This window comes from Natrix helvetica (genome assembly GCF_964273705.1).
Source record: "Natrix helvetica genome assembly, chromosome: 5".
Lineage (NCBI taxonomy): Eukaryota > Metazoa > Chordata > Lepidosauria > Squamata > Natricidae > Natrix > Natrix helvetica.
In genome coordinates, this window is record NC_138551.1 from 89059214 (window position 1) to 89082765 (window position 23552).

At 38.2% G+C, this 23552-nt stretch overlaps 1 protein-coding gene across 1 annotated transcript in view; it reads left to right on the forward strand.

Moving 5' to 3' along the window:
- CDH23 (cadherin related 23) overlaps nucleotides 1-23552 on the forward strand; it is a 677284-nt gene that overhangs the window by 125109 nt on the left and 528623 nt on the right. The window contains exons 4-6 of the mRNA XM_081954507.1: nucleotides 7334-7476; nucleotides 9914-9961; nucleotides 12408-12500. Of these exons, the coding sequence (XP_081810633.1) occupies nucleotides 7334-7476; nucleotides 9914-9961; nucleotides 12408-12500 (284 nt within the window). The remainder of the gene's footprint in view (nucleotides 1-7333; nucleotides 7477-9913; nucleotides 9962-12407; nucleotides 12501-23552) is intronic.

Here is a 23552-nt window from a genome sequence, read left to right on the forward strand (position 1 = left end):
CAGTCTAATAAGAGGGCAGTTTTGAAGCAAGGACCTATAGAAAGCTGCCCAATTCCACTTGGGATATCTCTTTCTTAACTTAACTGACTTTAAAGCCAACAGCTAGGAGCTCTTTCTTATCTCAGGGCTACTTCCTATAGCCATTTCTCCTCTGTGTCCAGCCCCTTCTGTTTCAGTCAAAGCTACTCTTCTTTGCTGCTGTCCTGGCCCCATGAATGTCATGTAATTCTATGTGACTGTGTAATAAATCCATCTGATTAATCTTGTGATCATAAATCTGGCCCAAGTTCAGAACATAAATCTAAGCTCTCCTAAGAAAAGCACATCCAAGGAATAAACAAATTGAGAAGTCAGACTATAAGCCAAAGTCAAATACCCAGGGATATTCTTGCAGCTATGAATCTGTCATATTGGGAGCAACAGGGTTATTCACAGATAGACATTCTTTCACCAACCTGTTTGCATTGCTCCCCAAATACCCAAAGCGCCCGAAAGATGTACCTAGTCAGATTTCGTTTCCTTTAGCAACTCACTCATGAGTAGCCTTTAGGGGTAAAATTCAGCAGGTTCTGACATCTGGAGAACCAGTAGTGGAAATTTGGAGTAGTTTGGAGAATTGGCAAATACCACCTCTGACTGGCCCCAGAGTGGGGTGGGAATGGAGATTTTGCAGTATCCTTTCCCTAGAGTGGGGGGTGGGGAATGGGGATTTTGCAGAATTCTTCCCCTAGGTTGGAGGGATGGGGATTTTGCAGCATCCTTTCCCTAGAATGGGGGGGGGGAGATGGGGATTTTGCAGTATCCTTCCCCTTGAGTGGGGGGTGGGGAATGGGGATTTTGCAGTATCCTTCCCCTAGGTTGGAGGGATGGGGATTTTGCAATAGCCTTCTCCTGGGGTGGGGGTGGGGAATAGGCATTTTGCAGTATCCTTTCCCTGCCACGCCCACCAAGCCACACCCACAGAACCGGTAGTAAAAAAAGACTGGTAGGAAACTGCAGCATTAGGGGCAACAAAAGGGATGGTTGGATTTGTTATAGTTGCTAAGGGCCAGAAAGCCTAGAATCGTGTTTCTGGGGTGCTTGGGACATGGCTGTGAACAGAATAGAATAATAGAATAGAATAGAATTCTTTATTGGCCAAGTGTGATTGGACACACAAGGAATTTCTCTTTGGTGCAATATTCTCTCAGTGTACATAAAAAGACAAGATACATTCATCAAGAATCATAAGGCTCAACACAATGATAGTCACAGGGTACAAATGAGCAATTAATATCAATATAAATTGTAAGGATGCAAGCAACAAGTTACAGTCCTCCAGTCATAAGTGGGAAGAAATGGGTGATAGGAACGATGAGAAGGCCAATAGTAATAGAAATGCAGACTTAGTAAATAGTTTGACAGTAATACAATAATACAATAGCAGAGTTGGAAGGGACCTTGGAGGTCTTCTAGTCCAACCCCCTGCCTAGGCAGGAAACCCTATACCTTTTCAGACAGATGGCTATCCAACAACTTCTTATAGACTTCCAGTGTTGGAGCATTCACAACTTCTGGAGGCAAGCTGTTCCACTGGTTAATTGTTCTAATTTCTCCTCGGTTCTAAGTTGCTTCTCTCCTTGATTAGTTTCCACCCATTGCTTCTTGTTCTACCCTCAGGTACCTTTGAGAATAGTTTTTCTTCTTTGTGGCAACCCCTGAGATATTGGAACACTGCTATCATGTCTCCCCTAGTCCTTCTTTTCACTAAACTAGACATTCCCAGTTCCTCTAACCGTTCTTCATATGTTTTAGTCTCCAGTCCCCCAATCATCTTTGTTGCTCTTCTCTGCATCTTTCTAGAGTCTCCACATCTTTTTTACATCGTGGCGACCAAAACTGAATGCAGTATTCCAAGTGTGGCCTTACCAAGGCATTGTAAAGTGGTATTAACACTTCACATGATCATGATTCTATCCCTCTGTTTATGTAGCCTAGAACTGTGTTGGCTTTTAAGGCAGCTGCTGCACACTGCTGGATCATATTTAAATGGTTGTCCACTAGGACTCCAAGATCCCTCTCACAGTTACTACTATTGAGCAAGATACCACCTATACTGTATCTGTGCATTTCGTTTTTCTTGCCTAAATGTAGAACCTTACTCTTTTCACCATTGAATTTCATTTTATTAGATAGTACCCAATGTTCAAGTTTGTCAAGATCCTTCTGTATCTTAAGCCTATCTTCTGGAGTGTTGGCTATTCCTGCCAGCTTGGTGTCATCTGCAAATGTGATGAGTTCCCCATTTATTCCCTCATCCAAATCATTGATGAAGATGTTGAAGAGTACAGGGCCTAAAACAGACTCCACTGCATACTTTCCTCCATGTAGATGCAGTTCCATTGAGGATTACACATTGAATGCGGTTGGTCAGCCAGTTACGAATCCATTTGGTGGTGGCAAGCTGGCCTGGCCTGTTAATTTTATCTAATTTTTAAAATGTTAGTGTTATATTAATCGGGTTTGTTTTTTTAGATTGTTTCTAATTTTCTTTTAACTTTTGTAATATGTGTTTTTTAATGCTGTACACCGCCCCGAGTCCTTTGGGAGAAGGGCGGCATATAAATCCAATAAAACAAACAAACAAACATAATTTCTGCTTGGAGAGCACAGATTAGAGATTCTAGATAGGTAATCTGTCTATGTAGACTAGTAATTTGTTTACAAAGGGGACAGTATCCAAATTTGAAAAGAGTACCGCGAAAGACAGGTGCAAAACAGCTATTACATTGAACTAAGCCGGTCATTTTGAAATAAAATAAAATCAAAATCTCAAGCACATTAATCCAGAATGTATTATTGCTATTTTGGTTTATAGATATATGATTTGTGCGCCATTAGGTGCGGGGACTACTACCTAGTCCTCTTTGTCTCTCTGACTCGCCCCTTGTAGAAAACAGCTCCAATCACCAGCTTCAGGGAAGTTCAAGTGGTGAGGGAATTATTTGTTTAGCAGAGTGATAGCGTTTGGGAAAAAAACTGTTCTTGTTTTTAGTGTGTGCTGTGCTCTATAACGTCATTTTGAGGGTGAGAGTAGAAACATTTTATGTCCAGGATGTGAGGGGTCTGTAAATATTTTCACGGCCCTCTTTTTGACTCGTGCAGTGTACAGGTCCTCAGTGGAAGGCAGGTTGGCGGTAATTCTGTCGAGAAAACCCAGAATCATGTTTCTGGGGTGTTTGAGACATGGCTATGAATTCTGATATCAAAATCTGTCAGATTATTTTATTGCAAAGTAGACCTCCAGAGGCCATGGCAATACAATGTCTTCTTCAGAAGAAAAGACAGGTGAAAATTTTTGTTCTTTTACAAGCTTCTAAACATGCAAACTATAAATGCATCTAGCAAAAGAGTTTACCCTATGTTTTCTCAAAAAAAAAAAAAGATACCATCCCAAATCAGCAGTCTCTTGTATAATTTTGCCAGCCATAGAGAAACAAATACATGTATGTATATGCTTTTTAAAGTAGGCCTTATTTTGAATGGAAAATGTGGGTTTTAAAATTTGAAATATTCAGATAAAGGTAAAAGTTTCCCTCGCACATATGTGCTAATCGTTCCTGACTCTAAGGAGCGGTGCTCATCTCCGTTTCAAAGCCAAAGAGCCAGCGCTGTCTGAAGATGTCTCCATGGTCATGTGGCTAGCATGACTAAACACTGAAGGCGCACGGAACGCTGCTACCTTCCCACCAAAGGTGGTTCCTATTTTTCTACTTGCATTTTTACATGCTTTCGGACTGCTTGGTTGGCAGAAGCTGTGACAAGTAATGGGAGCTCACTCCGTTACACGATACTAGGTATTTGAACCACCGAACTGCTGACCTCTCTGATTGACAAGCACAGCATCATAGCCGCTGAGCCACCGTGTCCCTTCATATATTCAGATATATGAATATATTCAGAAATACAATACAATACAATACAATAGTAGAGTTGGAAGGGACCTTGGAGGTCTTCAAGTCCAACCCCCTGCCTAGGCAGGAAACCCTATACCGTTCCAGACAAATGGCTATCCAACATCTTCTTAAAGACTTCCAGTGTTGGGACATTCACAACTTCTGGAGGCAAGCTGTTCCACTGATTAATTGTTCTAACTGTCAGGAAGTTTCTCCTCAGTTCTAAGTTGCTTCTCTCCTTGATTAGTTTCCACCCATTGCTTCTTGTTCTACCCTCAGGTGCCTTGGAGAATGCATTGACTCCCTCTTCTTTGCGGCAACCCCTGAGATATTGAAACACTGCTATCATGTCTCCTCTAGTCCTTCTTTTCATTAAACTAGACATACCCAGTTCCTGCAACCGTTCTTCATATGTTTTAACATCCAGTCCCCTAATCATCTTTGTTGCTCTTCTCTGCACTCTTTCTAGAGTCTCCGCATCTTTTTTACATTGTGACGACCAAAGCTGGATGCAGTATTCCAAGTGTGGCCTTATCAAGGCATTATAAAGTGGTATTAACACTTCACGTGATCTTGATTCTATCCCTCTGTTGATGCAGCCTAGAACTGTGTTGGCTTTTTTGGCATATTCAGAATATCCTGAAATATTCAGAATATCCTGAAAAAACCATCAAAGTTCTCACTATCATAGCCACATTGCAGGGGAATGAGCTTGGCTAAGAATATCTATATCAGTACTGCAGTGAAGAGAAGGATGGATACCGTTGCTTGCAGTAACTGTACAAAAGAAGAGAAAAAAATCATTTTTGCAAAATGTATAGGTGTGATCAAATTATCTTCTAAAGCTTACTGTGTTCAGTAATGCGAAATGGAAAAGGAGCATGAGGAAGGACTTGGCACCCAGTACAGCGAAAGTAATGATTAAAGATAAAACAGAAATCTGTAGTTGAGATGAAAAATAATTTGAGTACTAATGTTTGCTGCTTATGTTTGCTAGCAGAATTTTTGATATGTAGCTATATTATATTAAATAACATATTTATTCATTTATATCCCACCTTTAATATAAATTTTAAATAACTCCAGGCAGCCTTCTATTTTCTTCTCAACAACAACCCTGTGAGGTGGGTTAGGCTGAGAGAGTATGACCGGCTCAGTATCACCCAGCTGACTTACCGCCTCCTGATTTCTAGCTTAGTGTTTTAACCACAAGGCTAAACTGATTCTCCTATATCGATTGTCCAATGTGGACAAAATGAAACGAGCATGGGGGCGGGGGCAAAATGTTGGCCACTTTTGAATGAAGCATCATACGAATGGTCTACCTAAAGAGGGACATAGTCACCATTTTGACTTTTATTTAAAATCTCCACCCATTCACCTGGTTGGATGCTCTTGAACTGAAAGGAACCTGCAGAATAAGAATGCAAGGAAGACTGATTAATAGTAGAGCTTACAATAGAATAATGAGCAAAATGGATATCAATTAGAAAAGTCAGTTAAAGTCAGCAGGGAAAGATACCTACTTATTTTCAATCGTTTATCAATTTCTATTTGCAACTATTGATTTTATCGATTGATGTCTCAAGGGTGCTTTTTTCAAAAGGCAACTGGACTATGTGTTTTCCTTGAGGAAGATGTTTCACTTCTTATTCAAGAACGGATGAAGCTTCTTAGATGAGAAGTGAAACTTCTTCTTCTTCCTCAAGGGGAAAAAACATAATCTGGTTGTGTTTTGAAAAAAAAAAGCACCTTTGAGATATTGATTTTAGATAGTTGTCTTTTGGACTGGGAAATAGCCTAATTTTGATATTTCTCACCTTGAAAGACATGCTGGGTCTCAAGTACAGTATGTAGGCAAAAGGAGGAGGAGAGCTCCTTATACCTTTCTTTAGTGAGGAATAAATAACTGCTTATTCTATAGAATGCTGGGACAATGTAGCTTAAAAGGAACAGTATAGCCCTGCAATGGCAAACCTATGGCATGGTAGCATGCAGAGCATTTTATACACACACACACACACACACACACACACACACACACACACACACATATTTCTTAATTTTGAGAACAAACACAACACAGAGAATCCTCCTTCTTTACATACTGTAGAAAGTGTATCAGTTGATTACAAAAAATCTTCGTGCATCTCTTCCACAGTCATCAACCATAATTCATATTAACTCAAGTATTTTAACTCAGATATTTATACATATTACCATCATCATATCTCCATTTTCATTTGACTATAATTGTTTAAATGTCCTTCATCATAAAATATACCAAGATTTAAAACATAACCACATACTGGCATTTCATTTACAATTTTTAAAACCCTCCAATAACACTGAATCCTTTTGGCCTATTCTAGCTAAACATCCATAATATTTAGTAACAAAAATTTCTAATCCTCCTTTCCAAATCACTGTTTACAATTTACATCCAGCTTCCTTATGTTGTACCCATACATATATATACGTTGTTATCATTATCCCTCCTTTATTTGACTTTGTCCTTTATCATAACATTTCCCCCCTAATAATCAAGACTTAACTGATTTGAAGTCTATTCTTGAGGAACAGTAATGAAAACCATATCCTACAAGGGGGACATTTCGGTACTTTGGGGCAGCGGACTTCAACTTGTCCTGCAGACACATATACAGTCTTTTAAAGGGAAATAAACCCCTTGTATTTTTCCCTCCCAATGTTCCTATAAAATATTGACTTGGAAACTGAATGCTGTTTCTTAATTTTAAATAAACCTTTCTCCGTGAAGAAGGGGATTTTCAATCTATCTCACTAAGTACTTCCTGTATATACCATTACTTCATGCAATCCCCTTGAAATAAAATGAAATAATGTCATGGGATCTGAGGCCCTGTGAGCCTTTTGGTTGTTTATGTAATATTAACATTATTCTTACGATGGATGCCTGCTGTCAGTAGATTTTCAGAAGAAAGGTGGGGGGGACTTCACACAGAGCAGATGTTCATGTTAGTTCCAAGTTTAGTCTCCTTAAATTTGAATGTGCAGATATACTGCACTTCCTTTACTTGTATTGCAGGAAACTTCCTTGCCTTCTCAAACCCCATAATATACAATTTTGAAGATACCTAGAAGTTGGATAATGTATATAAACTCCACAGTGTATATGTCATTTTATTCTATATGTCTTTTTTGCAGCTGTCAGAGATGAATGCCTGATAAGAACAGATGTTTGTTTCGGGCAACTAACTTTTTAAAATTCTCACAGTCTACTTCAGAATGAATTTGCTAACTACTACAATGCGTGTGACTCGTTTTATCAAGCGCAAAGATGCTGGTGTTTGAACACAGTTCTTTTCACGACACTGCTGACTAATTCATGATTTTTCTTTCTTTGATGCCTTTTATAGGTTCATCAGTAACACAGCTGCTTGCCCGTGACCTAGACAATGATCCCCTTGTATTTGGAGTAGTAGGGGAGGAAGCCAGCAGATTCTTTGCAGTGGAAAGCATGACCGGTGTCATTTGGCTCAGACAACCATTAGACAGAGAGGTAACACAGAATGATTTGCATTACATTGTAATATGTATCAGGACTTGAGCCCTTCTTTGCACTGCATTCAGCATCCAGCTGACCTTAGATGACTTTGAAAAGTTAAATTGAATTAGTATTTGGATGGGAGACCATCAAGGATACCCCAGGATTACAGGCTGGGCTGAGAAGTAGAAAAATGTCTTATTAGAAAGCAAAACTCAAACAACTTCAAGTTTTCTACAAGAAAATCCCCCCCCCTCCCTCTGCATTTCTATTGAATTTTAAAATCATTACAATTTTAAATTTGCTCATAGGCCTTATATGTTAATAACAACATCAAATATATTTGTAACCTACAAATAAAGAAAGAAAGGAGAAGAAGGGGAAAGAAGAAATCAAAGTAGACTTGGGAGTAAGGTGGAAGGAGATTGGCCCCTCCCACAGGAAATAAAAGAGGAGCAAAAGGGGAGAGGGCTTTTGCAGGAAACAATTCATTTGTTCGGTCATTAGATTAGTTTCAGGAGTGTGAAGATCTGTCTGTGAATCTCAAAGACTCTGTGCCCGATCTTTCCTTGCACAGCACTTCATTTGGAAAATATTTACATGGCAGCTTTCCACAATAGATAAGGTCTGTGGTCATAAATATTCCTTTGAAAGACTGTTTGCCAGGCCTTTGCTGAATGTGAATGAGAAGAATTCACATTCATTTAATAAAAGGGGTTTTGTCAGGACCAGGACTCTGCCTCGTGCTTTTTGGGGAAGCCTAGTTTAGAACAGAATGACCATATATAATAAATATTATTTGGAATCTAGGTTGACTCCATTTCTACTCTAGTCTATCATCTTCATGTTCCACAATATTATCTCCTTAGATTTTCTTTTGTTTGTTGGCAGTTATAGCAGGTGAAACAAGACCTTTTCAACTAGAGAAGGGGAGGGAGTGGGAGAAACTATATGTCCATTTTGAACAAATGGACAGTATCTCCTTTGAGCTTGGCACTTGACTTTCACAAACTGATTTTGTGTGTTGAGTCAGGAGCTATATCCCATATGAGATCTTAGTTTTCATTAGTGTTCATGGGAGGAAAGCTGGTATTGCAATAAAGTGTTCTTGGAACACTATTCCTCCAGAATAAATAGTTAAAAGGAAAAAGGGAACATAGATGTCCATACCTAACTCCAGTGATAACACGTGAGAAAACATGAGTAGTGACATCATAGTGTCCTTCCATATAAGTGGTGGAGAGTCAGTTTCATCATACCATAATGCACATTTTATTACTTCCCTACCTTGCTGTCATAGATGACCACGGGACTGAAAATTGTGACTTCAGTATCTAGCAGTTTATCACCTAACCCAGGGGTCGGCAACTTTAAACACTCAAAGAGCCATTTGGATCCGTTTCCCACAGAAAAGAAAAGACTGGGAGCCACAAAACCTACTGGGGGTCGAAAAAGCTCAATAAATCGCATGCCAGTGGGTGTTGCACATTGGCGGTTGTGACACATATTTTGAGCAACAGGGAGACCCAGCAGAGGGATGAAAGAGCCACTTGCAGCTCCAGTGCCACAAACTGCCAACCTCTGACCTAACTCCAATAATTCCAGACTTCAAAGTAATACATTATTTTCATTTCAGCTATTAGTTGGCTAGTAACCAGTAACCTACTGTCTGGTTTCATACAGGACACAAAGTTATAATACGTTTTATTTGATTTGGTTTAGAGTGATATGTGAACCAGATTACACTGACCAATTCAAAAAAAGAAGAAGCTAGCTATAGCAAACCATGGTTTAGGTCAAGGGGGGAAGGCATTGTGTCTGAATTGAGCCATGATAATAAGCTCCAAGCAATGGACCCAGAAATGGGAGAAGGAAAAGACAGAAGATGTACATATGGGAATGACTGACTCATTCTTCTTATTACAATTTTATCGTTGTGTTTGAATTCAACCATTTGAAAAAGGTCAAACTGCAGAGATGTTAGAAGATTAGATTCCTTTTATCATTTCAGTGTAGCATGGTTTAAATGGGCACTGTGATTTTTTACAATTATGTTACCCAATAATATTCAAATTGTTTTGCATTGTGTAAAAGAGCTCCTTAGATCTAACTACAACCCGGTGAAAAAGAACAGCGTTATTTTTAAAAAGCTGAATAACTTCTTGTTCATACTTATTTTGCTTTTCACACCCTACACGTCTAATCTTTAGTGAAAAAGTAGGGACCTTTAGCACTTCCCTACATTAATTAATTTATTCCAACCCCTTTGATATCCAGGTAAAATTATCCTACTATTGCAATCTTGCAGTGAGATTTTCAGTTATTGCCGAGACACTGCCTCTTCTTCCCAGCCGCAAAAGTATGTAATTATATTCGGCTCAAATCCAAAGCCTTCTATCAACAGATTACCACTGTGGCATCTCTAATTATATCATTTTTCTTTTCATTTCAGACGAAGTCAGAATTCACAGTTGAATTTTCTGTCAGTGACAGCCAAGGGGTAAGTGTAACATTTGTTCCATGATTTAAATGGAGACCAGAGTAGAGCTGATATGGAGAGGTCACACTCTATGGGGAGGAGAGGAAAGCTGTCACGGTCCCACACTCTTTCTGAAGGAATCCTCCTAGGGATACGGCAGTGTGATTGTCGTAAGAGAAGCAGGTGCATATCTCAGGCATTTGCTCTTTCTGTACAGCAGTTTATGAAATGGGGTGGAAGTCCCACCACCTGTTTCTCTCTCCATTCACATTAAGAACTGTAAACTTCAGGGAACAAGGCAGTTCTGGTCTCTGTCTTTTTCTCCTATTTGTAAAGTAGAAGCATGGCAGACCATAGGACAACCTGTTGTGTTATATAGATTCTCACATGGGGCCGTCTTCACAGCATTATGCTCCCCCGGGTAAAGCAGTGTACTGGGGCCCCTATGACAACAACTCCCAGGAATAAAAATGTAAATGGTCGATAAAATTAAACATATATTTATTTTATCGATACTTCCAACAAAATCGGCGTTGAAACATTAAAAACATGCTGCGCAGCAACAATTAATCAACATGATAAACATTTCAACAATACACGAGACTTAAAAAACACAATAATACCCAGTAAGCCATACAGTTGCTGTATTTATATGATACATGGTGTGCATTGAAGGGTTAACATACACAGATTAGTATGGGGCCCCTATGCCCATGGTGGTATTCAGCAGGTTCTAAATTCTGGAGAACCAGTAGTGGAAATTTTGAGTAGTTCGGAGAACCGGTAAATACCACCTCTGACTGGCCCTGCCCCTATCTATTCTCTGCCTCCCGAGTCCCAGCTGATCGGGAGGAAATGGGGATTTTGCAGTATCCTTCCCCTGGAGTGGGGGGGGGGATGAAGATTTTACAGTATGCTTACCCTGCCATGCCCGCCAAGCTATCCCCACCAAGCCATGCCACACACACCAAGCCACGCCCACAGAACCAGTAGTAAAAAAATTTGAATCTCACCACTGGCCATGGGCAAGTGCCCATCAGGCCCATGCAGTAAGACAGCCCTGCGCTCATGCTGTACTCAAGAAATATTGATGCTTAGGTCAGTTAAGTGTAAACCTGGTGTGATTTACAGATATGGACAGCTTCAAAGTCATTTGAGAATAAGCCTGGAAATGCTTTGAAAAACATCCCTTATATTTTTGGAATATAGATCCAGCTTGGGGATATCCACATTTTAAATAGCCATTTTTCTGCCTGGGCAACAGGGAAATGTGATTTTTTTTAAATTAGAAAAATGTTCAATTATGGAGAAAGTTCTGACTTTATAGCAGTATTTTTGGATTCTGTTGTTTTTTGCCTGGCCTTCTATATAAATAAGTCCATATAGGTCCACAGTTCCCTACAAATACGTAAGAATAACTTCAAAACAATCCGTTCTAAAAGTAAAACATGTTTTTTGCTTTTTCTAGCCACCCTGAAAATACAGTATGCTGCAGTTTACAGTGTGGCAGTTATTCTAATATAATAATATATAAAGTAAATGTCAGAATATCATATTTACCATGTATAGTGGGACCTTGGGTGCCAACTGTAATTTATTCCAGGACTTCAGTCAGCACCCAATTTGGTCGTGACCAGAAGCAAGACTGACTGTGCATGCACGCACACACAAAAAAAATGGTACAGCAGGGAAAATCACTGCAACTATGTTTATTTGGCACTCGAGGATGTGTTTGAGACGTGAGTGAAACATTTAGCAGATTTTTCAGTCGGCACCCAAGTTGTTCGTGTTCTGAGCCAATCGGGACCCGAGGTCCCACTGTACCAAAAATCAAGCTATGCATAAATGTTGAAAACACAAAGATGAAGTTCTCTTGCAGCATACATGTTTCAGTTGTGAATAAAATACTTATGGTTGTGTACAATCTCTCTGCTATAAAGAGAAGATCTTTAATATCACATGATATCAACTTGGCGGAAGATATCTGGCCCAACCCTTTAATAATAAATACTACACTAGATATATGGATTCTGTGATTTATTTCAATTGTTACATTTTAAAAATTGAACTTCTAATGTGTTTAAAGTGGGTTAACCCAACTCATCATATTGAAGAAATAATGAATGATACATAGGAATGACACATTTTAGTTTTAGCCAGAAAAGTACATTAAGTGGGTTAATATGGAACAACAATCACCATTGCAGTCCGAAACCTGAAATTGTGGATCCAGCATTCACAACTCAAAAATTCTTTGAACAGTTAATTAAGGCTCTCCTTCATAACTGAAAGGAGCTCAAAATAAGGTTACACTTCCTAGAAACCAGTTTTCCTTTTCACACAGAGATAATTTTCCTACAGTAATAATGCTTATTAACTTTTTCAAAATTTTCCAATATTGTTACCCCTGCAATTGAAGAAATTATTGCAATTACAGTAAGTTTTCTCCAAATCCTTTTGATTATAGGTGATAAAGGGGTCTGTGAATATTCAAGTTGGAGATGTCAATGACAACACACCAAGATTTCACAATCAACCATACAGTGTCCGCATCCCTGAGGTATGGACTCATTTACCATTTTGCTTGGTGGAATCCCCATCTTTTCTTTTCCTCAAGGAATGATTGATTATAATTGGAATCTAACTAACTGAGCGATAATGTTTCTCATACATACAATACAATACAGTACAGTACAGTACAGTACAGTACAATAGCAGAGTTGGAAGGGACCTTGGAGATCTTCTAGTCCAACCCCCTGCCTAGGCAGGAAACCCTATACCATTTCAGACAAATGGCTATCCAACATCTTCTTAAAGACTTCCAGTGTTGGGGCATTCACAACTTCTAGAGGCAAGCTGTTCCACTGATTAATTGTTTAATTGTCAGGAAATTTCCCCTTAGTTCTAGGCTGCTTCTCTCCTTGATTAGTTTCCACCCATTGCTTCTTGTTCTACCCTCAGGTGCCTTGGAGAATGCTTTGACTCCCTCTTCTTTGTGGCAACCCCTGAGATATTGAAACACTGCTATCATGTCTCCCCTAGTCCTTCTTTTCATTAAACTAAACATACCCAGTTCCTGCAACCTTTCTCCATATGTTTTAGTCTCCGGTCCTCTAATCCTCTTTGTTGTTCTTCTTTGCACTCTTTCTAGAGTCTTCACATCTTTTCTACATCGTGGCAACCAAAACTGAATGCAGTATTCCAAGTGTGGCCTTACCAAGGCATTATAAAGTGGTGTTAACACATCACATGGTCTTGATTCTATCCCTCTGTTTATGTAGCCTAGGACTGTATTTGCCTTTTTGGCAGCTGCTGCACACTGCTGGCTCATATTTAAATGGTTGTCCACTAGGACTCCAAGATTCCTCTCACAGTTACTACTATTAAGCAAGGTACCACCTATACTGTACTTGTGCATTTCGTTTTTCTTGCCTAAATGTAGAACCTTACTATTTTCACCATTGAATTTCATTTTATTAGACAGTGCCCAATGTTCAAGTTTGTAAAGATACTTTTGTATCTTAAGCCTATCTTCTGGAGTATTGGCTGTTCCTGCCACCTTGGTGTCATCTGCAAATTTGTTGAGTTCTCCATTTATTCCCTCATCCAAATCTTGATGAAGATGTTGAAGAGTACAGGGCCTAAAAGAGAGTCTTGGGGTATTTCACTACATGCAGTTCCATTGAGGACTAAACATTGAGTGCGGTTGGTTAGCCAGTTACGAATCCATCTGGTGGTGATGCTGTCTAACCCACATTCTTCTACTTTATCTAGTAGTAGGTTATGGCCTACCTTATCAAATGCCTTACTGAAGTTCAAGTAAACTATATTGACGGCATTCCTCTGGTCCACTAATTTTGTCATTTTGTCAAAGAATGCAATAAGATTAGGCTGGCATGATCTGTTTTTGACCAACACATGTTGGCTTTCAGCTATTACTTTGTTTACTTCTAGGTGTTCACTAATTCGTTGCTTGATTATCTTTTCCAGAATCTTTCCTGGTATTGAGGTCCGGCTGATAGGTCTATAGTTTCCTGGATTTATTTTTTTTCTTTTTTTAACGATGGGAACCACATCAGCTCTTTTCCAGTCCTCTGTCAGTTCCCCGGTACTCCAGGATCTCTGAAAGATATAGTTCAGTGGTTCTGAGATCTCGTCTGCCAGTTCCTTCAGAACCCTGGGGTGTAATCCATCCAGTCCTGGTGATTTGAACTCGTCTAGGGTAGACAGGTGCTCACTTACGATTTTCTCCCCTATTTCAACTTGTGTTCCTAATCTGATTTTTATGGTGCTGTTTTTGATAGGTTGGACTGTTTTATCCCTTTGTGTAAAGACAGATGCAAAAAATGAGTTAAATAGTTCTGCTTTCTCCCTGTTGCTTGTCACCTTGCCACTTTCTCCCAGCAATGGACCAATTGTTTCATTAACTTTTTTCTTATTTTTAACATGTTGGAAGAAGCTTTTTTTTTGTTATTTTTTACTTTTGTGGCAAGCTTTTTTTCATTGTGAGCCTCAGCTTTCCTTACTTCATCTTTACAGGCTCTGGCTATTTGCTAATATTCTGCCTCAGCTATGTCCCCCTCTTTCCACTTTTTATACTTAACTTTTTTGTCTTTCATTTTGTCAGAGAGTTCTTTATGCAGACATGCTGGTTTCTTTTGGGAGCTGTTATTTTTCTTCTTCATTTGGTATTGTGTGAGACTGAGCTTTTGTAATCTCATTTTTTCAAAATTTCCCAAGCTTCTTCAGTTGTTTTCCCCTTGAGGATTCTCATCCATGGAATTCTTCCCAAGCTCTCTCTAAGTTTATTGAAATTAGCTCTCTTAAAGTCCAAGACTCTAGTTTGACTTTGTTCTACTACTTGTGTTTGCATAATGTTGAATTCCAATATTGCATGGTCACTTGCCCCCAGGGTTCCCATGGTTTCAACACCTTCTATCATTTCCTCTCTGTTAGTGAGAATTAAGTCCAATATGGCTGATCCCCTGGTTCCTTTCTCTACTTTTTGGGAAACAAAATTGTCTGCTAGGTTTGTTAGGAACCTGTTGGATCTTCCACTTGGTGCAGAGTTTGTTTCCTAGTTGATATCAGGGTGGTTAAAATCCCCCATCCCTATTGTGGTGTGCTTCCTACATACCTTAGTTATCTGACTAGCAAAAAGTTCATCTACTTCCTCTGCTTGTTTGGGTAGCCTGTAGTATAGACCTATGGCAATGTCACTTCCCCCCAAACTTTAATATTGACCCAGATGCATTCAAGATAGTTATCATTGTGCTCTATTTCTGTAGAGGTGTAGTTATTTCTTATATATAGTGCAACTCCACCTCCTCTTTTGATCAGATCAGAGAACTTTTTGTTCTGTCCATATCCACGGTCTTAAGTAGAGCAAGTAGTAGAGTCGTATTCCTATAAAAATCTTGATCATTTTTATACTAAGTAGTCTTGCCACAAAATATTATCACATGGAACCTTCCTGTTCCTTATTTTCATTTTGCCAAACTGTCTGTGATCTATTTTTTCCCACTCAGTCAAAATTCTGTAATTACAAGCATTTGTTTGATATATTTTGTGGATCCTATTGTTCATTAGGGTTCTTGCTGTAAAAATGTTTTTATTTTCTGAAAAATCTTTCAGAAAGATTTTTCAGAAATCTTTCAAGTTATTTTTAAGGGTACTGACAATTTTCTATTGAATGCAACAGTGCGGTTTTGACTTATATAATCATTGGCATCAGGGGTCGGATCCTACAAGTTTAACAACCAGTTCGCTGAGCGCGCGCTTTGAGTGCGTGCACAGTTCACCGAAAACTCCCTTCAGCGTTACTGCTGGCAAGGAAAACAGCTGAGGCACAGAAATCCACTCTGCCATGCCGATCAGCTGGGTTTCGGAAAAGGAAATATAGATTAGTATAGCGGAGGGGTGGGCAGGCAGGCGCACTTCAAAGTGCTCTGAAAATAATTATCCAACCGTTTCTCAGATTTAGAGTCTCAATTTGAATTCCTGGCTTGGAAGGAATGAGAGGCAAGGTGATATTTATGTTGTGTTATTTCATCATAGGGATAGACAGCTCATTCAGTGCCATTTTTCTCAAACACGCATTTTTAAGCCTAGCTAACCTTTCATTTAAAAATCCGAGTTCGCCATTTTTCTATGCATTTGTTTTAACACAGCACATTACAGGAAAATATGCCTTGATAATCATTTTAGCTTGAAACAGGTTTTAATTTCATGTTAAAATAGGCCATTTTTATAATACTTTGTTGATTTTGACCCAAGAATTATATTGCACATTTTGTAGAAGGGAATATTCAATTGGGCAAATGCATTTCAATTCATGTTGGTTCACTGAAAGCTGCTGAGTGAAATTTTGGGTTTTATTTGTTTCTGATTCATTTTCAATCTGATGGCATTTTGTGGAAAGGTTTTACTTCAAGAGATATTGGTGATAGTTATCCATGGATCCTTTACTTCCTCATGACTACTTTTTCACAAATCTGGAAAAAAATGTAGAAAATCGCTGTCACAGAAGATACATATAAGAAAAGTATGTACAAAAATAAATGTGAGTTATCATGTGAGGTTTTTTTTTAAAAAATGGGATTATTTAAAAGGAAATTAGGACAAAATTAAATTTTATAGATTTCTCCTTCGCTACATTTCCATTTTTTAAACTGAAGTCTGTTATTTTTTTATGCTTTTGATATGCAAGTTGCATTTATATAAAGTTTTGAAATATGAGTTTCTTATTACATAGAAAAGGGTCCAGGAGGACAGGAGAAGAACCTATTTAAATCAATCAAAAAATCTAAAACAACCTCAATTATTTGATTGTATAGAGAAGTGAGAAATAAGTCAAATCAATGAATCATTTTCTAGGATTATAAAATCCTGTGAATTTAAGTTAAAACTATTTTTAAATTATTAATGTATGTTAGTGCATCTTAAATCTAAATCATATATGACTATATGTAAAGTTTACCAACACTGGAAGGTAAAATTGATGACTCATAGCCAAATCAAATGTCACTTTGGAGATATCTCTATGACAGTGGTTTTATATGTTGCTCCTGGTATTTTGGGTTTATAAATCATGTAGAAAAATCTGCAGCACCATTACTGTAGTAAGATTAAGGTGCATTTAAACTTTCCCCCTTTTCCCGTTTTTACCATTGGAATTGTCTTTTTCTGCAGACCTGATCCATATGTGATCCATGAAAGAAAAATGATGAGGCCCCAACCTTAATTGCTCCACCTTCTTGCTAGCATTCCTGATAAGCAGGAGATCTGATTGTGGTTGTCCCAGAATGTTTGGTATGGCTTTAAGACAACTTGAGCAAATCATTTTAATGGCTTTGTTTTCCTGAATGCTAGGTCCATTAATCAGAGAAAAGGATACTTTCCAGGCTCTCTTGCTTCTTAGAATTCAGACTTCTTGGTTCTCTATAGTTTAGCATTCCATTGTTGTATCTCCCTGCCTAATGTAGATAGATTATTTGGCCATTCAATCAAGCTAATGAGTGAGCAAGTAGGTGAACTTGTATGTGAGAGTGAGACTGTGAAATTGAGCTACATGTAGTATTTTTAAAAGTAGCAATTATTACATTATTAATGCTCCATTAATAAATTTACTACTTGACACCCCATTTTGATTAAACTTGAATCTTTGCTCTACTTTTTTTTTTTCTATAAGAATCCTTCATCAGCCTTCTTCGGGTAAAATGTGATCCCTATTGCTTGACTTTATATCAGAAACAGTAAATCCTCTCTTCTAATTGTTGTATTTGTTTTTAAAACCATATGTTTCCACACTCAAAATACAATATAACAGAGTTGGAAGGGACCTTGTAGTCTTCTAATTCAATCCCCCATTCAAGCAGGAGACCCTATACAATTCCAGAAAAATGGCTGTCCTGTCTCTTCTTAAAAGTCTCCAGTGATGGAGCACCCACAACTTCTGAAGGCAAGCTCTTCCACTGGTTAATTGTTCTCACTACTAGGACGTTTTTCCTTAATTCTAGGTTTCTTTTCTCTTTGTTCAGTTTCCATCCATTATATTTTGTCCAACCTTCAGGGGCTTTGGAGAATAGATTGATTCCCTCTTCTCTGATAGCCCTTCAAATATTGAAAGACTACTATCATGTTTTGTTTTGTTTTAGACTTCTAGACCGCCCCCTCTCCCCGAAGGGACTCCGGGCGGTGTACAGGTACCAAATTAAAACCATACAATCGATAATAAATATAATTAAGATCAGATTAAATAGACCCCTGTACAAATTTATAAAAATTAAAAAACTTGATAGTCATCCCCCTACTCCAGTGATGGCAAACCTTTTTGGCACTGAGGGCCCAAACCGGAACATGCGTACATGCCGGAGCCCTAGAGACCCAAAGACCACCTGATCTTCTGATTTCTGGCATGCACATGCACTCTGGCCAGCTTGTTCTCATGCACACTGGAGCCCCAGAAACTCGAAGACCAGAACTGGCCAGCTGGTCTTTGGGTTTCCAGGGCTCTGGCACAAGCAAAGATCAGCTGGCCAGTGCTTGTGCCCACAGAGAGAGCTCTGCGTGCCACCTCTGGCATAAATGCCATAGGTTTGCCATCATGACGCTAGTGCCTCTGTTTGTTGGCCTAGACATACTCAGTTCATGTAACCTTTCATTATATATTTTAGCCTCCAACCCCCTAATCATGTTTGTTGCTCTCCTCTGCACTCTTTCTAGATTCTCAACATCTTTTTTGTATCATGATGGCCAAATATGGATGCAACAGTCCAAATGTGATCTTATCAAAGCAGTATAAAGTGGTGCGAGCACTTCATGGTATCCCTCTACTGAGGGCTATCCTAATTACCTGATGGCTTGCAGTACAAATGCTAATTATACTGTATAGACATTTTTTTTAGAACTTGTGATGGAATTTAGTGGTGTAAGAAGATGAAGCACAGAACTAATTATACTGTATAGACATTTTTTTTAGAACTTGTGATGGAATTTAGTGGTGTAAGAAGATGAAGCACAGAACTGCAAGCACTACATACATTTTCATTCTTCACAATGTAATGAGAGCTCACATTGTCTCGGCTTGCATATTTAAGTGTTGTCTGGCAGGGGCAGGGTGATGATGTCCCAGAATATCTCATTACAAAGAACACGTTGAAAAGAGAGAAACGGCAGTAGCAACTTCATGTCTTCTTTCCATCTTGTTATAGTTAACATCAGGCATGATAATAAATTGTGGCTCTCCACAATTTGGAAACAAATTAGTACATCCACAGAGGAAACAATAATTAGAAAGGTACTTGAATGTGCAGAGATGGACAAAATGACTATGGAGTTAAAAGAAAGAAGAATCGGATTTTTATAAAATATGGACTAGAATTTATAAGTGGCTAGAAAACAGAAGCCAAAATAGAAGTCTCTTTTTGTCTTTTCTAGACTAGTATTGAATAAAAATTAACCAAAGTTACTAATTACTATCAAAGTTAAAGTATTGACCATAATGTTGATATGTATTATATAAATATAATGATGATATGAACAATTAATATTGTTACAATTGTTAGTACAACTGTTATTACACTATTACAGATGTTAAAACCAATAAGAAGGCAAGGTAGAATAGAGAACTACAAAAGCTAAACATGTATGCTGATACAGAATTAGTTTATATGGTTATGTTTGCCTTGTTTTTTCTGTATTTGTTGGTCCCCCCCCCCCGTTTTTAAAGGTTAAAATGTTTAATAAAAACTTTTTAAAAAATGTGGCTCTCCTGAATCCTCCAGGAGAACCTTCACAGACTCAACACAACTGTTAAATATCTGCCCATTGCAGAACAGAAAAATCTCTCCTTTTTTTTGTTTTGTTTATGTGATTATTCTTAGTAAGAATCACCGCCAAGGCTGACTCGGGAGAGGGAGGCTAGCTAGTCTCATCATTATCTGCTTACTTTGAATATATTTTCAATATTAATATTTACTTTGAATATGTCCCCACATAAGCATCTCCCAAACAGTGAAGAAAATTTAAGTACTTCTATTTTGCCGAATTAAATTAAATTCATTGACCTTCTTGTGACCATTAATTGCTTTAGGGCACCTGTCTAAAATACCAATAGTCTCCCTAATAGTAAAAGGAAAACTACACAAAATCTTTGAATGTTTTCTCCCAGTGATACTATTTAGGTCAAACAGGTGAGGAACCATGAGGAACAGCATATATAACAGCCGAAGTGCTGAAAAAGAATCATTTAACATTTCAGAAATCAGCAACAAGGAAGAAAAATATGTATAGTATTTTACATGTTCATTCTAGCATGGTTCTCCAGAAGGGCAATATGGTTGAAGAAAGGGATCTTTCATTGATCTTGTTTCTTTTATAGAGGACGGCAGAAATCCAGGCCTGAACTGAACTGGATCTTAGTTATTCATCTCATCCAGGAATTGATGGGGTACAAATGAAACCATGTGCCCATCAGAATAACCGAACAGAATAACAGAGTTGGAAGTTGGAGGTTTTCTAGTCCAGCCTTCTGTTCAATCATATGCATAAATTCAACAAACACCTTGTCCTAAAATGCATTAATTTCAAGTTGGCAACTGGAAATTATTCACCATAATGGGACCCCCCTGGAGACCACTTTATTAAAGAATTAACAAAGCATCGATTAAATGTTAAAATTGCTTTCTGATAAAATAAATACATTTCCAACTCACAAATAAAATAAGGTTTTGTTTATAGCTCCTCACCTTTACCAAAACCCTGCTTGGAGATAATAGGCTAAACACACAGGGAAAGAGTGTTTCCAACAGAAGAAGATGCATTTCCCAAGAATATTAATGTTTATCTTGTTCATATTGGCAGTATCTGGAACACCTATATATTTGATTGTATGTCGCCCCGAGTCCCTTCGTGGAGAGGGCGCGACTGATAAATCGAATAAAATAAATAAATAAATAAATAACGTATGAAAGTATTCAGAATTATGAAGCCTTTGCACAATGAAGATAACCTAAAGTATTGAAAGATGAATCTACCTCCGATTTTCAACAATAGACTGCCAGACATCTGCTGCATGTCAATATTTAAATTAAATAATTTTCCAGTTGGCAAGGGGGAACAATCTTACCCATATTTATTTACTTTGTCTATGATAGAAATCATACTTTTTAATTTTCTTAAATTTTGATATTGTTGGAAATAAGAGCTAAACATAGTTTAGCAGCGTGGAAAGAATTAAGAGTATGGCGAATTACACTATTGGGAAGAGTATTTTAAAGCCCTGGAGCAGTGGTTACAGTACAGTTGGAACGGGCCTGGCGTCACCCACATGGATGCGCACAGCATGCACGCACACATGCGCTGCGTGCACATCCGTTATAGCTGCCAGCGACGCCTCTGCAAGCCTCCACGATGCTCCAATTGCTCAGCGAAGCGTCATGCAGGTGCTGTACGTTCCATGCGCGTGTGCGGAAGTGCCGAAGGCTTTAAAGGACAGGTAAGGAGCTCGGGCGGGTGGGAAGGCCCTCCAGATCACCTTACCGGAGCGGTACCCAGTGGTCCAGGCAGGCTCTGTATGCCTGTACCAGGGCATACCACCTGCAGCCGACCACTGCCTGGGAGTAATGATAGTGGTATGTCAAAAAGGTGGATGGAAATTAATGCTATAAATGTTATTGTGGAAGAAAATCATGGATGAACAGGAGCTCATGAATGTTGAAAAAAATGTGTAAATGTAGGTGGTAGGTGTAGGTGGTATAACTGGAGAAAGACCACCTCTGTCCCTGATTGAAAAGATGCCATTATTGTTACATTATAGAATGAAAAGGTAATAGGAGTGAATGCAATACCACAGGGGAGGTAATTTGTTAAGCATGCTTGAGAGGTGTTTTAAGAATTCCAATTAAATGGGTGTCACAGATGATGATGGCCAACATTTCAGTGCAGGTTTTTGATAGGTAGGGGACATGCAGTTCCTCAGCAAATCTCTAAAAATGTACAAATGTGAGAAAGATTGTATGTTTATTGCACGTTCCTAATTTAAACATAACAAAGTATGGACATGGCTTGAATTATGGAATATTTTGCAAGAATATGGAATTTAATATTGGTTAATAAATGCAATAAGAGCGGTGCATAATGCGGGTGAGCCAAATAAAAGAATAAATGAAATTCTGAGCAGGAAAAAAGACAAGAATGTGTGATGTCCCTTTGATTTGGAATGTATTTATATCTCAGGAATGCCTATAGAGAGATTAGAAATGCATTGTTTGCATATGAGTTTGAATGGACAAGTGGATGCTGAGTTGGCTAAGAACAAGTGGTTTGTAGCAAATGTTGACGAACCATTAATGCAGACATTTGTGTTCACAGACAGCAAAGTTATGCATAAATGGCAAAATTTATTATATCCTGGCTTATTAAAAGTGGGCAAATGGAGAAATTTTAAGATATGGCTATGCTGGTAGAAAAATAGTGGGTACTTGTAGTCTGTTGCGATCAATGAATGTGAAAATGCACATGCCTATTTTGTTACATCAAAGCAGAACTTGGATATGTAAGAAGAAGAAATGTAAAAGTAATTAGAATTAAATAGAAACTGGTTACCAGAGTTGAGTGTAGTAAAATAAGAAGTAAGAAAGTTAACGTTGAATGGGTACTGAAAATATTTGAGAACAAAAGAGTAATTTTCTTCGTGTACTATTTCCTGCCTTTATTTATTTTATTTTATTTTGCTCATACTACCTACTTTTCTGCACTTTGTATAGTTCACTCTCCCTGTATGTACAGACATTTCTTTTGATCAAACCCACAAAAACTACCCCTCTTGTCTATACTAGTCTGTATGATTATTTTAGTAATATCTGAGTAGGGTTTTTCACTTTAACAAAGTGCAGATTTGCAACCATATGATTCTACGATGAACTGTATAAATAAATTGGGGTAGATATAGATGGACATTGTTTTTGGCATTATGTACTTAGTGGGGTCCCTTCCTTTTTTGTAAGTCAAGGTTTTTTTTATTTATATATAAGTATTTTGAATACAGTGTATTGTCCGCGCATATTACAAAAAAGAAAGAAAGGGGGGGGAGATAACACTGATAGCAATAACAACAACAACAACAAAGCATTTGACTCATTACCCCACAGCTGGATTAACATCTGTCTGGAAAACTTTGGAATCAGCAAAAATATCTGTACATTTTTGAAAGCAAATATGCAATAATGGAAAACAGTTCTAACAACAAATGGGGAGAACATTGGTGAAGTCAACATCAGACAAGGAATCTTCCAAGGGGATTCACTTTCACCCCTACTGTTCAACATTGCATTAATTCCACTGACAATAATCCTACGAAACACAAAACTGGGATACCAAATCTCAAACCAACATAGCAAGATAAACCATCTACTATACATGGATGACTTAAAAATGTATGCAAAAAGCCCCACTGAACTTAAATCAATACTCAACACAGTTCAACTGTTCAGCAGTGACATCAAAATGAACTTTGGGCTTGAAAATTGTGCTATATTATCCATGCGGTGAGGAAAAATGGGAAAAAACAGAAGGAATAGAACTGGGAAATGGAAATATAGTGAAAGCATTA